Here is a 16,718-nt window from a genome sequence, read left to right as displayed (position 1 = left end):
GTAATATGTGCTTCGCGTCGCGTGGAAGACGACAACGTCTGTTAAAGCCGGTGACGTCATCAACCGGCGTTCAAACTTTTGCTGTGTAATCCATCCACAAGCGAGGCTTGAAGTCACCTGCTCGTTCAGGGAGTTTTTGTAACTGTCTCACTTCAAAATCAACGCACAGAATGGAGTATTTAATCGGGATACAGGGACCAGATTTTGTCCTCGTCGCCGCCGATAATATTGCTGCCAGCAGCATCATTCAGATGAAGCACGGTAAGCATAGCGCCTTAGCTTAGCATTAGCGCATCTGCCGGGTGACCGGAGATATAAAGTTGAATTCTTTCCATCTGAACTAAACACAGCTCGTGTTTCATATAAGTACCGTTATCGATGTGACGATGAAATGCTTTTCAAACGTCTACCAAACACTTAACCGCTTGAGAGGACGATACGGGCTCGCTATGCTAACAGGAACAAGCTAAGTCTGATTAGCCTTGGTTCTTAATTGAGCCTATTTCTCTTACAAGATTCCGTTCAATAAGCGAAATAACCTAATTTAAATCAAACATATGTGTCTTAAGACCTTTTTTAAAGTGGTGATGCTTAATTACACGAACCTGTTCTAAACAACGAAAGTGAAAGTAATTTTTGCTCGTCATTGCTCACTGTTAGCCTGAGAAGCGTTTATACAGATAATTTATTGATTTAACTCTGTATAGGAGTTGTTAGTTTTTGTGTCGTGCTGATATTATTCACCTCTTGGTTTTACCCCGTATTTAATCGCATTTTGAGTTCAACTGCAGTTTTGAGGAGGTTCCACTTGTTGGGCTCCATCAGAACTTTGCAGTAGTTTAACTAGTATTACTCCCAGATTCGGCTTTAAAAATAATCAAGCAAGTGACAAAGTTAGACATAATGCTCAGACCGAGCATCTTCCTAAAAAAAAAAGTCATTTTTTTAATATTAAGGTTGCACCTGATGGTGTTGTGCCATGTAAGGAAACTAATTTCAGTTTAGTTATAAAAAAAAAAGCCTAACGTGTGTTTTCTCTTTTGCAGACTATGACAAAATGTTCAAGCTCAGTGAGAAGATCCTGATGCTGTGTGTTGGAGAAGCCGGGGACACGGTGCAGTTTGCAGAGTACATCCAGAAGAACGTGCAGCTCTACAAGATGAGGAACGGTGAGGAGATCGTCTGCAGACCTCTGTGTCCTCCTCTTCCCCTGACGGCGCCGTCTCTCATGGCAACCGTTTCCCCTCAGCATGTCTACAAACCATCTATTTATCTCACAATCGATATATAAAATATTTCGTAGCACCGGCAGTTATATCCCAACAATGTCAACCCAAGTCTTAACTTAAAGTTGTTTTAAATGAATCTACCTGGGTTTCAGCGTTCCTTCATCGAAAATTGCATTTCACTCCACCTAAAGCTGTTTTTGTCTTTTTCAGGCTACGAGCTGAGTCCAGCAGCCGCAGCAAACTTCACGAGAAAGAACCTAGCAGACTACCTCCGAAGCCGGGTAACTTTCCTGTCATTTACTATTTTAAACACATTCAAACACACTTTCTATTCTTAAGCTTCTTATAACGACGACGAGCAGCAGTGAACGCAGGTAGGAGGTTCAGTGGAGTCGTCGGTTCTCTTCTGAATTTGATGTTTTTCCCTTCATGGCAGGTGTAAATGTCAGGAACAGTCATTTTAATGGACTTAATTCTCATTTTTCTTCGCATTTTTCTTTCAGTCTGTAGAATCGGTACTTATAATCCATGTTACAAACGTGTGAATTCCGGAGAGCCACTGTAATGTCTAGTTGATGGACCTGAAGCTCAGTTCCTCAGCTTTTTTTTGTACTCTCAGAATTTTCTAGATATTAGAATTGGTCGACGACTCGGTGCTGAAGGAGTAAAAGGTTGAAATAAAGGAAGTGGCTCTTAACTTCACCCTATTAAAGATGATTAACTAGATTTGAGCCTTTCAAATTGATTGGATCCTTCGCGCATCAAATGGCACATTCGTCAGAAAAATGTCTTTTTTGTTGTTGTTTATTTCTCTCTTTGCGTTCTCATTTGTTGTTGTTATAGCAACATGTTCCTCTTGGCACCGGTCTTAATGGAGTGTTTGTTCCTTACTTTGGCTGCTGTTAATTAGCTCCACATAAAGCCGCGGTTGTAACATTTATTTCTGAAGCCCTGGAAACATTCAGTCATTTTCAGTGTCCTATAAAACAAAAGAGGAGAATTTTACCTTTTCAGAAGACGTTTTTCCTCGTTTCTGGGCAAAATGATTTCATGTCATTTTAACGTCTTTCATTGTTGAAAGAGATTGAATTGTCCGTTTCAGGTTGTGACAAAGTCTTCAGTAAAAACCTCCTCGAACACTGGATAAGAGACGTGGATTCAGTTTTCTGCTCTTTGTCTTCAGATGTTACAAGTCAAACCATTTGAAATAATTCAAGGAGTCGGCGTCTTTCCTTTTACGTGAATATAAATTTAACGTAGTTCTTAACACTGTCAGTATCAATTAATTCACTTTTTATCCCCAACCTGTTTTACTTTTCTTGTTTTTAGAAAAGCCAGGTGAAGTAAAACTAAAATGTTTTTGTAAAACGCACCTTTTCAATACTTCCCAAAATAATCCTGATTATGATTTTTTTCAATAATCCAGCCTAGAGTTGACTATAAACTAGCATAGCGCTCCATAAATACATTGTCCAGGAGTTTGCTGGAAAACAACATGGAGCTCCTTATTTAAACTAGCCTCCGGTTGGCTATACATTAACTAGCCTCCGGTTGGCTATACATTAACTAGCCTCCGGTTGACTATACATTAACTAGCCTCCGGTTGGCTATACGTTAACTAGACCCCGGTTGGCTAGACGTTAACTAGCCTCCGGTTGGCTATACGTTAACAAGCCTCCGGTTGGCTAGACGTTAACAAGCCTCCGGTTGGCTAGACGTTAACTAGCCTCCGGTTGGCTAGACGTTAACTAGCCTCCGGTTGGCTATACGTTAACTAGCCTCCGGTTGGCTATACGTTAACAAGCCTCCGGTTGGCTAGACGTTAACTAGCCTCTAGCTGGCTATACATTAACTAGCCTCCGGCTGGCTATACGTTAACTAGCCTCCGGTTGGCTAGACGTTAACAAGCCTCCGGTTGGCTATACGTTAACTAGCCTCCGGTTGGCTAGACGTTAACAAGCCTCCGGTTGGCTATACGTTAACTAGCCTCCGGTTGGCTAGACGTTAACTAGCCTCCGGTTGGCTAGACGTTAACAAGCCTCCGGTTGGCTAGACGTTAACAAGCCTCCGGTTGGCTAGACGTTGACAAGCCTCCGGTTGGCTAGACGTTAACAAGCCTCCGGTTGGCTAGACGTTAACAAGCCTCCGGTTGGCTAGACGTTAACTAGCCTCCGGTTGGCTAGACGTTAACTAGCCTCCGGTTGGCTAGACGTTAACTAGCCTCCGGTTGGCTAGACGTTAACAAGCCTCCGGTTGGCTAGACGTTAACTAGCCTCCGGTTGGCTAGACGTTAACAAGCCTCCGGTTGGCTAGACGTTAACTAGCCTCTAGCTGGCTATACATTAACTAGCCTCCGGCTGGCTATACGTTAACTAGCCTCCGGTTGGCTATACGTTAACAAGCCTCCGGTTGGCTATACGTTAACTAGCCTCCGGTTGGCTATACGTTAACTAGCCTCCGGTTGGCTAGACGTTAACTAGCCTCTAGCTGGCTATACATTAACTAGCCTCCGGCTGGCTATACGTTAACTAGCCTCCGGTTGGCTATACGTTAACAAGCCTCCGGTTGGCTATACGTTAACTAGCCTCCGGTTGGCTATACGTTAACTAGCCTCCGGTTGGCTAGACGTTAACAAGCCTCCGGTTGGCTAGACGTTAACAAGCCTCCGGTTGGCTAGACGTTAACAAGCCTCCGGTTGGCTATACGTTAACAAGCCTCCGGTTGGCTAGACGTTAACTAGCCTCCGGTTGGCTAGACGTTAACTAGCCTCCGGTTGGCTAGACGTTAACTAGCCTCCGGTTGGCTAGACGTTAACAAGCCTCCGGTTGGCTAGACGTTAACAAGCCTCCGGTTGGCTAGACGTTAACTAGCCTCCGGTTGGCTAGACGTTAACTAGCCTCAGGTTGGCTAGACGTTAACTAGCCTCCGGTTGGCTAGACGTTAACAAGCCTCCGGTTGGCTAGACGTTAACAAGCCTCCGGTTGGCTAGACGTTAACAAGCCTCCGGTTGGCTAGACGTTAACAAGCCTCCGGTTGGCTAGACGTTAACTAGCCTCCGGTTGGCTAGACGTTAACTAGCCTCCGGTTGGCTAGACGTTAACAAGCCTCCGGTTGGCTAGACGTTAACAAGCCTCCGGTTGGCTAGACGTTAACAAGCCTCCGGTTGGCTAGACGTTAACAAGCCTCCGGTTGGCTAGACGTTAACTAGCCTCCGGTTGGCTAGACGTTAACTAGCCTCCGGTTGGCTAGACGTTAACAAGCCTCCGGTTGGCTAGACGTTAACAAGCCTCCGGTTGGCTAGACGTTAACAAGCCTCCGGTTGGCTAGACGTTAACTAGCCTCTGGTTGGCTAGACGTTAACTAGCCTCTAGCTGGCTATACATTAACTAGCCTCCGGTTGGCTAGACGTTAACTAGCCTCCGGTTGGCTAGACGTTAACAAGCCTCCGGTTGGCTAGACGTTAACAAGCCTCCGGTTGGCTAGACGTTAACAAGCCTCCGGTTGGCTAGACGTTAACAAGCCTCCGGTTGGCTAGACGTTAACTAGCCTCCGGTTGGCTAGACGTTAACTAGCCTCCGGTTGGCTAGACATTAACTAGCCTCTAGCTGGCGATGCATTAACTAGCCTCTAGCTGGCTAGACGTTAGCTAGCCTCTAGCTGGCTAGACGTTAGCTAGCCTCTAGCTGGCTAGACGTTAGCTAGCCTCTAGCTGGCTAGACGTTAGCTAGCCTCTAGCTGGCGATGCATTAACTAGCCTCTAGCTGGCTTTATAAACCAGACTAGTTGACCGAGGGGGCTCATTATCCATCGTTTTTGAAAAATGTGGCATTAAACGGTAAAAAGCAGTCCCAGTTACCGTAAACATTTAATGTTATTTCGAGGAGGAATCCAAAAAGAAAGTTAGTTACCAGCGCAAACTACATGTTGTTTTCCTAAATAACTCGCCGTGTGATATCTGATTCTGTGCAGCTGATCCTTATTCGTTGGCAAATAAAAGCAGACATTATTATTCACAGATAACAAGCCCAACACACCCCTCAAATGTAAATTTAAACTCACAAACACGAACCATCTGCTGCTGTATTTTCTCTTTCTCTCTCTCTCTCTCTCTCTCTCTCTCTCTCTCTCTCTCTGACCTGCTTCATTGTTTACCTGCACGTCTTTCTAAACCCCCTGAACGCTGCTATCTTTGTATATTCTCTCATTTAACCCGTTAATCCCAGGTACCGCTGGTCACCCACCCTCCGATTTAGGCACATTCATCCCGGAGTGATGAGCGAACGCACCTATAAATATTTTAATTTCTGTTTTAAATTAATTACCGCCCTCTGCCAAGCATTTGCAATCTCGTGTAGCTTTAGGGAACCACTGATAAAAATCACCCGGCTAATTCCAGCGAGTTAAAGCGGCGGCGTCCGCGGCGCACATTCGATCCCAAACTGTGCTTCAGTTTCTGCTTGGAATTCGATACTTTGCGCTCGAACATCGGGAGTTAAAAGGTCCTAATGTTGGTCCGGATGAACCGACTCGGCTGCCGTCGCTGGGAATTTGACAGAGCAGGGTACATTTGTCAGCTTGTTGTTGGATGGTGGTGACGGAGGTGTGTGTACCCCCCCCCCCCCAACCCCCCACGAGATTTCCTCACAACACCTGAGCCTGCAGCTCAAGGTTTTGTTTTTTTTCCTCTTTGCTTCTTTTCATGGTAGCTTCCAATTGAACCGGAGTGTCTTTATGTATTTAGGTCACATTGTTTTTCTCTATTTGTGTTTGATTAGTTCCGTAGGTGAGCAGAATGGAAAACCTCATTTTAACTGTGAATTACGAGAGAGGAATTTTGGGCCCCAGAACAATTTTTATTATCTGCCAATCTTAATTCTTCCTGTTTCTTAATATAGATAATACTGCTGTGTTTAACATTAAAAGCTCCTTTTACAGCGGGTTGCTTTTGGCTTTCAGCAAACCTCATGAGAAAAATTGTCCAGTAAAACAATCAACCAGTAAAACATAAATACCTGAACCACCATGGGTCACAAAGGTTACCATTTGTTTTAAAAGAAAAATAACCCAGGAAATAGAAATTAAATACAAAAAATACCAAAGCAAAGTTAATCCAGATTACAATTATTATCAGAAAGAAATACTATTGTGAAATAAGTAAAGGAATATGTGATAGAAATGGTTCCTGACATGATTATTCTGAGTACTTCAATAAAAAAGGATGACATAGTTGATAATCATCGCAAAATATTGTATTTTGTAGTTTATATGTGAAATTAAATTAATCCGATAAACTCATTTGGAATCAAAAGTTTTAGTGTCTTATTTATAGTTTCAGCCCACAAACAAAAATCTCAACTCTTCAGTGTTTTGGAAACGTCATGAACGCGTCGACTCCAGAAACGTGAATACCAAACATTAAAAGATAAAAGGGTAATAACCAGCTCAATTAGAATAATCGCCACCGATCCAGGACGTCACAAACCTTTTATTTTCTGCCACATTTCGCTCCCTTGATATTCATCCGTCGCCGTAAAGTTCTGTCGGCAGATTCCTCATCGGCTCACGTCGCATTTTTAGATTTCAGACGTATCAAAGTGCTTTTAAAGTTTTTTTTTTAATGTAACCGCATAATAAAACGTTGGCATTACGGACATTGAAAAAGGCCTTTTGTGTGTATTTTCATCAGGACATCTTTAAGTTATTGTATTTATGTGTTATTTCAAAGTCTTAATGAAGTCACCATAAAAGTTTCTGATTAATCTTCTTGGTTGAAAGAAGTGAGTTTTACTTTGACAATGATCAAAGACGGTGATTCCTGCATGAAAGCTCTTTGGTTGAGTTCAAAGCTCGATTCACGAGGCGATGGCAGCGTCTCTGGGTAAATGATGTCCGGTCAGTTTACCTGTGGAAGTCGAGCTTTAGCATCCGCTGTCGCATGTCATTCCTGCAATATAACAAAAAAAAAAAAAAAACACCTTAATTTTAACAAGTCCCGTCTTGTATTGTCTGGTTTTTAAATTACTATTACTTTCCTGTTTCTGGTGCTCTGCACTCGAGAGTCGACAATCATTAAAGTGGTGCAACTTTATTAGTTTCAACTCTATATTTTTTTTCCCGAACTATCCACGAGAAAAAGAAAGAAAAGAAAAAAAACAAACCCTGGAAAATTCCCTTTGGCTTTTCGCTGAGAGAAGTCGGACGTTGCCAACTCGTACAAAACGGTTTCATCCCTGTAGCGCTCCTCCTCGCTAAACGTCAGCGGCGACTCGGCCTGCCCTTTTGACCCGCCTTGTAATAATCGATGATTTGTTGTTGTTGTTGTTTTTTTGTTTTTTTTTTCCGCTCGGGGAAAACGGTTTCTGATTCCCCGGCCGTGTCGTGTCGCGCGGCTCAACGCTCTCGAATCCCAAACGCCATCCGGCTCATCTCGTCACATTTGCGCTGCCTGGGAATCGGACCTGTTGTCGCGGCGGCGGCGGTACGGCGGCACGGCGCGGCGTCGTACGTCTGCCGCTCTAATTTGTTAAGAGCGGTGCAGCCGCCGCCTGTCACAATAGCAGGAGGGTGAAAATAATTACAAAAAACAATTAGTGTGGCAGAGGAGGCAATGTGGGACACATCGAACGGGGGATAGGGGGGAGGTGGAGGAGGAGGCGGAGGGGGAGGAGGAGGAGGGGGGGGTGGTGGAGGTCCCAGGGGGGCGGCAAGCCCAGCAGACAACACACACACACACACACACATCATCGGATCGTCTCCATCCAGTCAAGGTTGCAGCGCCGCATGTTGCGGAGGATAACATTTATATTCATGCTCCTCGCTGCCTCACGGTGATGAAGCCGCTTCTGCCGAGCGCCGGCTTCGGTAGCGCCGGCGCTCTCAGGAGTGCTGGGAAAACTGATGCCGGGGCACTTCCTGCGCTGCGGCCCACACCTTCCTGCAAGCTACGCCGCTCTCGCGCTCGGCAACCTCAAGAGTACAAGGACATTTGCAAATGATGTTGTATAAACAGGTCTATTCTCTCTCTCTCTCTCTCTCTCTCTCTTCTGGAGCTCCTCAGCATGTGGAATGTGTTTAAAGAAATCTGAGCGCATCTGCATTGGTGCTTTTAACTGTAGCTGCCAAGAAGCAGCTCAATTAATATTGACTTAATTAAGTGTATTAACGGCACTTGGAGAATATGAAGCTTTGACTGAAAGGCTGAAATACTAGAATATAATAGAAAGGTGAATTTATTTAGTAATTATACTTCACTACACATGGCGGGACCTATTTCAAACCTTTTACTTCAGATTTAACGTAATTAAAAGATGCGACATTTTAAAGCTTGGATTATTTCAATTGATTTTTTTTTTAATATGTATTTACTTAAAATAGTTTTCAAGCTTTTTAGTTTATACTGTGAACATGAACATTTTAAATAACACTTTTTTTTGACAGTCCGGTGTATTATTTGAAAATGTAAATATTTAGAAAAAAATAGAGATTTTTTTTCTTATAGCAACATATTTTTAAAGCAATTTACTGTTTGGAAAAAATATATGGTATTATTCTTACATTCTAAATCAAATTATGTCAAATTCTTTTGGTTAAAATAATTTTTTTAATCGAAATTGTCGCTTTCAATAAGTAAAATAAAAATGTTTGGCAGTGAAAGCTGCTTTCAAATCAAATTTAAGTATAAGAATTGCTAAAAGCTATTGATTGATGAATCAAAACGGCGTAATGGTGACACACTTTTCTGTCTCGACAAATAATGGACACTGTAAAAAAAATAGTTAATTTCTTATGTTGAATAATGACTAAACTTTCTCACAACTTGGGGGTAAAATACAAAATATGCATGCAGGATATACATTGTGGTTGAACTTTGACCTTTTCTCAGACATAGACTGAGGCGCTTTGTGGACTGAAACCAAATGAAATGTTTTATAAAAGTGCCCGTAGTCCAACGCTGCTCTCATCTGAGGGAAATATTTTAATTAATCTGATTCAATCATCACAGATTAAAGTTCAGCCCAGACAGAGAGAGCAGATAATGATCTGATTTCTTTTCTTTTTTTTTTTAATATATATAAATCATGATCTTACCCTGCCAAAAGAAAAAAAAGAGCTATATTGTGTGTTCCCGGGTCCAGAGCCCTGGGTTAGAACGCACTGATAAATGAATCCCTGCGATATTGTTAATTCTGACGGCCGTATTCCTGCAGGAGGAATTACAGACGCCGTCCCCGAGTCTGAGCCGTGTCACATACCCCAGTGACTGCAGACCTCCGGGAGGTGTAGTTAGCCAGAGTCAGTAGAGCATGTCGGCTCACAGTCAACCAACCCCCCCCCCCCCGCGCACACACACACACGACTGTACGCACCAGCCCCCGCCGCTCACAAAAACAACCCTGCTGCTAACCTCTGGAGTCCCGCGTTCGCTCAAGCTTCAGAGACCATGAGCGAGAGAGAGAGAGAGAGAGAGGGCGATCACCTGAGGCCTCAGGTCGGCTGCGTCGCTAACGACACACGTGGAACTCGCCACACGACGGATAAAAGTTTTCGGCCGCTCAGAAAGTCGTCGTCGTCGGCTCGCCCCCCGTTTGTTTTGCTCTCCGGCGTCGTGGTTTCCCTCATTAAACTGTGCTTACGATGAAAACTCGTTAAATTAATAGTAGTGTAGCATGCTAGCATCGTGCACAAAGGGTCAACGTGAGATGAAAGAAGCTCTTTCAAGTCTGAGGGGGGAGTTCAAAGGGTTTCATGACCTTCCGCTACGTAGCATTAGCAGCATCAAGTATCCGGCCAGGTCTCTTCCTTTACGAACCCCAGTGACGTAGCATTAGCATTCTTTAGCTTTATACGACGCCGCTTGAAGGGTCGGCGGGTGAAGTTGGCGTGCCGCGCCGCGAGTTATAGTCGCAGACGTTCTAGTGGACTGTCATTACGGTGAGTGTCAAAATAAAAGTACCACGTCGAGGAGAACATGTACCGGGAGTCACGACGCCACGGAGGTCTGGTTGTCTCTACTGAGCATGTGCAGAACTACTGAGTACATCAGCAGTGGCGTTTTCAGCGATGTGGTGAAACGACGAACGCTTTGCGTTTTCACGTCGGCGAGGTCACATGACATCCAGCAGGGTCGTGACCTCTATCAACCCCCTGGTGTATATCAATGAGTTTTGGATTCCCTGAGACAAGTATACTTTGACGAGTGTGTATTTGTGTGTATTTGTGTCTTGCAAGTCGAAGCACCTGTTACACTTCAGCTCTATACAGTTGGAATCGGTGCGTCTTAATAGATTATTAGCTTTTATTAGCAGGGCTGTCGCCAGAACCACTTCCTGTTGTCGCCAGTGTCGCGTTTTAGTCTGTCTGAAGAACGTTTTCCAGGCTGCAGCGGGTCGCAGCGGGTCACCCCGGCGCCGCAGCGGCTCCTCGCCGCTCTGGAAGGTACTTCAGAGCGCGGGCGCACGGCGGGCACAAATAATTACTGGCGCCATATTGCAGGCGTCTCTCCTGCTCCTGCACAGATGAACAATTAATACAGCAGATTGAGGAGAAATGCCAATAAAGGGAACACGCCCCGGGGCCAGGGTGCAGAAATAGGGTGAGGGGGGGTGAAGGGGGGGGCGGCAGTGCAGGAACGCACACGAGGAGAGTTTAGGGGGGGGGGGGTTTGAGCAGCCTGACCTTAATTTGTCTCGCGGCCAAAACAGTTTGTCGTTTTCCTTCAATTTACAAAATCGCTTTCAAACTTATTGTAAATGTGAGGAAAGACGAGGGACGGCTTCTGGAAAGTTCTCGGAAATCCTGCTTTTTTTTTTTAATTGAAGTATCTTTACACGTGTCCTTCATTAGTGCGTCTTTATTACAAGTATTACAGCTTTAGTGTGGACCGAACATTTGAAAATAAAGCTTGTGGTTTGTATTTTCCTGTGCTGGGAAACGACCAGTCGACTTCAGTGTGTGTGTGTGTGTGTGTGTGTGTGTGTGTGTGTGTGTGTGTGTGTGTGTGTGTGTGTGTGTGTGTGTGTGTGTGTGTGTGTGTGTGTGTGTGTGTGTGTGTGTGTGTGTGTGTGTGTGTGTGTGTGTGTGTGTGTGTGTGTGTGTGTGTGTGTGTGTGTGTGTGTGTGTGTGAAACAAAGTTAGCTGAATAAATTACAAGCAGCTGTAAAATGTCTCAAATCTCAAACTGGTCAAGTGAAGATCTCACATTACCGACCTTTTATTTTGAAATCTGTCTTGTTTGACGACTTGTAAACCAACCGTTGTGAATTGAAATCCACGGCGGATCCCCGAGGATTGATTTAACATTTCAGTTTTGTGAAATGATTTGTTCGTCTTTATTGCGTTTAAATTTAAATATGGACGATTGCACTTTATATATCCAAGACGAACGAGTTGTTCAACGATACAGATATTTTAGTCGGGGGACTTTAAACTAGTGAAGTCCGAACCACTGAGCAAATTCCTCTATTCTTTGTAAATTCGTTAAGAGTCGTCACTTTTTCTTTCGGACGAAATGAGCAAACGTTGACGGAGGAACGCGGGATGAGGAGATGGTGAGTGTGGAGGTGGGGAGGGGGGGGGGGGGGGGGTGGTGGGCGGGGCCAACGTCTGCCTGTTGTTTGGTGTGAGTTCAGGTGGCGGGTTAACAAGGTGCCCCCCCCCCAGGAAGGGTTATTTTCATGCTAAGATGGTATTATTGTTAGATTGTTACCACTGAGACAGCTGGGGGGGGGGGGGGGGGTTAAAACACACACACACACACACACACACATTAAGATATTCATCCTGAGATTCACGCCCTCACAAACACGTCGTTTCTGTTTCTCACACGTGTGTTTGTGCGCCGTCGTCGTTAGCGCCGAGCTAAATCGCTGCAGCGAAACTCCGCGGGGGGTCGTGTTTACCCCGAGAGAGGGCAGGTGTGCAGGTCGGGTCGGGGGGGGGGGGACGACAAAAAAAAAAAGTGTTGCTTTTTCATATAAGGGAAAAAGAAAAAGCAGCAGAATTTAGGCCACAAGTTGTTTTAAAGCAGAAGCTGGATGAAGGAAGAAGAAGAAGAAGAGGCTGCGAGCGTAAAAGATGTAATTTGAAAAGAGGCAAAGAGGGAGAGGAGGAGGGGAGGAGGAGGGGGGGAAGGGGCAAGAGAAACGACTTTAGAAGTTTTAATGAGCCCTGGCGTTACTCCAGGGCACAGGGTGATGGAGGGAGGAGGAGGAGGAGGAGGGATGGAGAGAGAGAGAGGGAGGGAGGGAGTGATGAAGCCAGCGACTCCCAGCAGATGTCACACTGGTGACGCCCGGCAGACCGCTGCTGCGCTGGTGGCCTGTCTTCCTCCATCCCTCTATCCTCCATCCATCTATCCTCCATCCCTCCATCCTCCATCCCTCTATCCAGCACCCATCCCTCCATCCAGCCATCATCTCATCATCCATCCATCCACCCCTCTATCCTCCATCCCTCCATCCTCCATCCCACCATCCATCCCTCTATCCAGCACCCATCCCTCCATCCAGCCATCATCTCATCATCCATCCATCCACCCCTCTATCCCACCATCCATCCCACTGCCCCTCCATCCCACCATCCATCCCTCTATCCAGCACCCATCCCTCCATCCTATCATCCATCCCTCCATCCATCCAGCCATCATCTCATCATCCATCCATCCACCCCTCTATCCCACCATCCATCCCCCTGTCCCTCCCTCTCCTCTTCATCTCATCATCCCTCCATCCCTCCATCTCATCATCCCTCCATCCTTCCATCTCCTCCATTCCTCCATCTCATCATCCCTCCATCTCAATCTCCATCTCCACCATCCCTCCATCTTTTCCATCCCTCCATCTCCATCCCTCCATCTCCTCCTCCATCCCTCCATCTCCATCCCTCCATCTCCTCCTCCACCCCTCCATCCCTCCAGTACCAGTCAGTGAGGATTGAGAAGTTGTACTTCAGGTTCTATTTGTAGTAAAACTCCGTTGAGACGCTTCTTCTAGTCGTTGTCGTCTCTTCTCACCTCTGATTGGTGAGAAGAAGAACTATTTAAGTTCAGGTCATAAACATGTCATGTGACTGTCAGTCGCTTTTCTTCACGTTCTGCTGCTTCAAAATAAAACACAAGACTTTCAACATACTTCCTGTCATTCACTCTTCTGCCGATGAGCTGCTTAAAAAGATCTGCAGAATATCTGTGGAACAAGACGAGGACAAGGAATAGAGCTATAGAACTAGAATCTACTGACGCTAGCAGCAGGAGGAGCAGGGCCATAGACCTATAGAACTAGAAGCTACTGACGCTAGCAGCAGGAGGAGCCGGGCCATAGACATATAGAACTAGAAGCTACTGACGCTAGCAGCAGGAGCCGTCGGGCCATAGACCTACAGAACTAGAAGCTACTGACGCTAGCAGCAGGAGGAGCCGGACCATAGACCTATAGAACTAGAAGCTTCTGACGCTAGCAGCAGGGCCATAGACCTACAGAACTAGAAGCTACTGACGCTAGCAGGAGGAGCAGGGCCATAGACCTATAGAACTAGAGTTATATACAGGTTTAAGAGCAGGAATCTCCTTCTAAATTTCTATGTGCTGTCTTCTGTGTGTCTGGTGAGTCACAGCGCCCCTAGAGGCCTGAGATGTGTACTACAGTACTCATTATTCACTGTCAGATTTTCATCCAGTTCTGAAAATGTACATTTTGGTTAAATGAGCCGATTTTAAACAGGATCGTCAGTAAAGTTGTGTGAGGATTGCGATGCGGACTAATGAGTCTTCCTCCACCTCTTCCTCCACCCGTCCAGACTCCGTACCACGTCAACCTGCTGCTGGCGGGCTACGACGACGCCGACGGCCCGGGCCTCTACTACATGGACTACCTGTCCTCGCTGGCCAAGGCGCCCTTCGCCGCCCACGGCTACGGCGCCTTCCTCACGCTGTCCATCCTGGACCGGTACTACAAACCAGGTTAGTCCCGGCCGAGTCCCTCCGGGGGCTCCGGGGCCACCGGGGGCTCCGGGGCCCCCGGGCTCGTCTGCCAACGACTCCAAACGACTCCGTCTCTCTCTGTTGTAGATCTGACCCGAGACGACGCCCTGGACCTGCTGAAGAAGTGCATCGAGGAGGTGAGTGCTTCAAATGTCAATTTATCCTCCTTTCAGAATAAAGGTCCGCCTGCTTTTTATTGTTTACACAAAGTAAGAAAAGTTAGAGTAATTAATTAAATTAATATCTAAATGAGTGACGAGGTTTTTAATCCACTAAACTAGCCAGGAAATAAAAAACGTAGTTTATAAAAAAAAGTAAATATACTTTTATTTTGACAGTCACCGTTATAGCGACCCAACTTGGTGGTTTTATTTTGACAGTCACTGTAATAACAATCGAACCTGGTAGTTTTATTTTGACAGTCACCGTAATAACAATCCAACTTTGTAGTTTTATTTTGACAGTCATCGCAGTAACAATCCAACCTGGTAGTTTTATTTTGACAGTCACCGTAATAACAATCCAACCTGGTGGTTTTATTTTGACAGTCGTCACAGCAACAATCCAACTTGGTGGTTTTATTTTGACAGCCACCGTAATAACAATCCAACCTGGTAGTTTTATTTTGACAGTCACCGTAATAACAATCCAACCTGGTGGTTTTATTTTGACAGTCGTCACAGCAACAATCCAACTTGGTGGTTTTATTCTGGCAGTCACCGTAATAACAATCCAACTTGGCAGTTTTATTCTGACAGTCACCATAATAGCAGTCATGTTTCGAGCTCTTTGATCTTTGTTCTCTGCTGTTTGGAGGAAAAACATTCACATCAGTAGAAAAGCGAGTTCAACAGTTTCAGTGTAAATTAAAAAAGCAGGTCCAGGTGAAGTAAAACCTCTCGATACTTCAAAAGTTTGGTTTTAAACATCCGAACCTGACGTGTCACTTTAAAAACACACAATCTGTTCGACCCGCCGAGAAGGAAACCTGCATTACTTTTATTTTTATATACGTAGGAAAAGTGCGAGTCTCTGTTAAACCCGACACGTACTGCTAATCAGTTCGCGGCGTATCAACAGCAGGAGACGAGAAGCAGCTGTGTGGCGATCACACCCCCCCCCTCCCCCGTTAACCCCCCCCCCCAGAGTGACAAATAACGGCGTGGTTTCTCCTCCTCAAGCTGAACAAGCGCTTCATCCTCAACCTGCCCTCCTTCACCGTGCGTCTGATTGACAAGGAGGGCATCCACGACCTGGAGAAGCTCAGCCTGGGCGCCAAGTGAGCTCGCCCTCCCTCCCTCTCTCTTTCTCCCTCTCTCTCTCCTCCTTTTTGTACCATCGACCTTCAAAATAAAATAAAAAAAGAAAAAGTGACGCACAGCGTTGTGCAGCTCTTTGTCCCCGTGGTGTTTCTCTGTCGGAGGAAAGGCAACGGGCTTTTACACTGCTGCTCTGGGAAACGTTGCCCTCGCTTGTGTGCGTCATTTAAAAAAATAAAATATGACATGCAGGAGCTGTTAAAAGAAAATAAAGTTCTTTATAATGCAAAAAGATTTATGAAGAATTTTCTTCCAGATCCATCCAATAATTAAAACACTTTATTTTTCTATTTTTTAATGTTAAATACATGCATCTTGAAACAATAATGGAAAAACCAATTTGATTTTAAACTACATATTTTATATTTTAGGTTTTTTTTAAATTTCCCAAATTTTTAAACTTTTGAACTTTGTTTTTTTTACTTTAAAGTACTTTTTTGGATGATTTTTCTTGTTCATTTAATTTGGTTTTTTTTGGATTTTTAGTCCAAGTCTGTTTTTAAATAAATTAAATATACTGAATTTTACTATATATTTTTTAAATTTTTACAATCTAAAAATAAATGTTATATATGTGTGTGTGTAAATAAATTGTGTGTGTGTATATAACATTTATTTTTTATATAATTTTTTTTAATAAATATATATGTATATATATTTTTTTTTTAATAAATTATTTTTAAATTTATTTTTTATTTTTAAATAAATATTTCTATATACCAACACCAACATCTCCATACACGAAAATCACAAGAAAGACCTAATACACTTTTTTAAACGGTTCTTTAAGTATTTTATATTTATTAAAAGGTTCAAACTTCAACTTTTTCCAAATGTATATATGGCAGAACTTTATTTTTATTTCAGTATTTTTATTCATTTTAAATAAAAAGTCAGAAATTGAGTAAATACTGTACAACCTCATGTATTTATTCCCCCCTAGAGCACTTTATTAAAACTAATCAATGAGTGGCGAGTAGAATTACTGAATCACATGCCATCAAATAAAATGTTCCACAGAGTGAAACACTTTTATTTTGGAGTAATGTGTCTTGAACGGGAGGTTGGAGTTTCGTCCCTGCGTGTCGGTGCAGTGGTTCGCCCTGCGGGGTCCCAGTGAGGAACCTCGGTTCGACTCCCGGAAGTTCCTCTTCTACGTTCCTCCAACAATCAGCGGATGAAGGTCGGTGTTCC

The 16,718-nt window shown here is 44.4% G+C and overlaps 1 protein-coding gene across 1 annotated transcript; it reads left to right on the top strand.

Moving 5' to 3' along the window:
- Positions 1-77: 77 nt before the first annotated feature.
- On the top strand, positions 78-15,732 carry psmb2 (proteasome 20S subunit beta 2). The gene is made up of 6 exons (XM_080515821.1): positions 78-261; positions 1,047-1,169; positions 1,440-1,510; positions 14,022-14,184; positions 14,293-14,342; positions 15,387-15,732. Exons 1-6 carry the CDS (start codon positions 171-173, stop codon positions 15,486-15,488), a joined length of 600 nt encoding a protein of 199 aa, XP_080371947.1. The 5' UTR covers positions 78-170; the 3' UTR covers positions 15,489-15,732.
- The last annotated feature ends 986 nt before the right edge of the window (positions 15,733-16,718 follow it).

Source organism: Blennius ocellaris (genome assembly GCF_963422515.1).
Source record: "Blennius ocellaris genome assembly, chromosome: 20".
In the NCBI taxonomy this organism is placed as follows: Eukaryota; Metazoa; Chordata; class Actinopteri; order Blenniiformes; family Blenniidae; genus Blennius; species Blennius ocellaris.
The sequence above is the reverse complement of the archived record's forward strand: the minus strand, read 5'-3'. Positions and strand labels throughout refer to the sequence as shown.

Bases quoted from the DNA above. Each gene is read 5' to 3' on its own strand.
- psmb2 (XM_080515821.1), top strand. From the start codon at position 171: ATGGAGTATTTAATCGGGATACAGGGACCAGATTTTGTCCTCGTCGCC. The intron at 14,185-14,292 runs GTTAGTCCCGGC...TCTCTGTTGTAG, and splicing joins GGACCGGTACTACAAACCAG to ATCTGACCCGAGACGACGCC. The intron at 14,343-15,386 runs GTGAGTGCTTCA...CTCCTCCTCAAG, and splicing joins TGAAGAAGTGCATCGAGGAG to CTGAACAAGCGCTTCATCCT.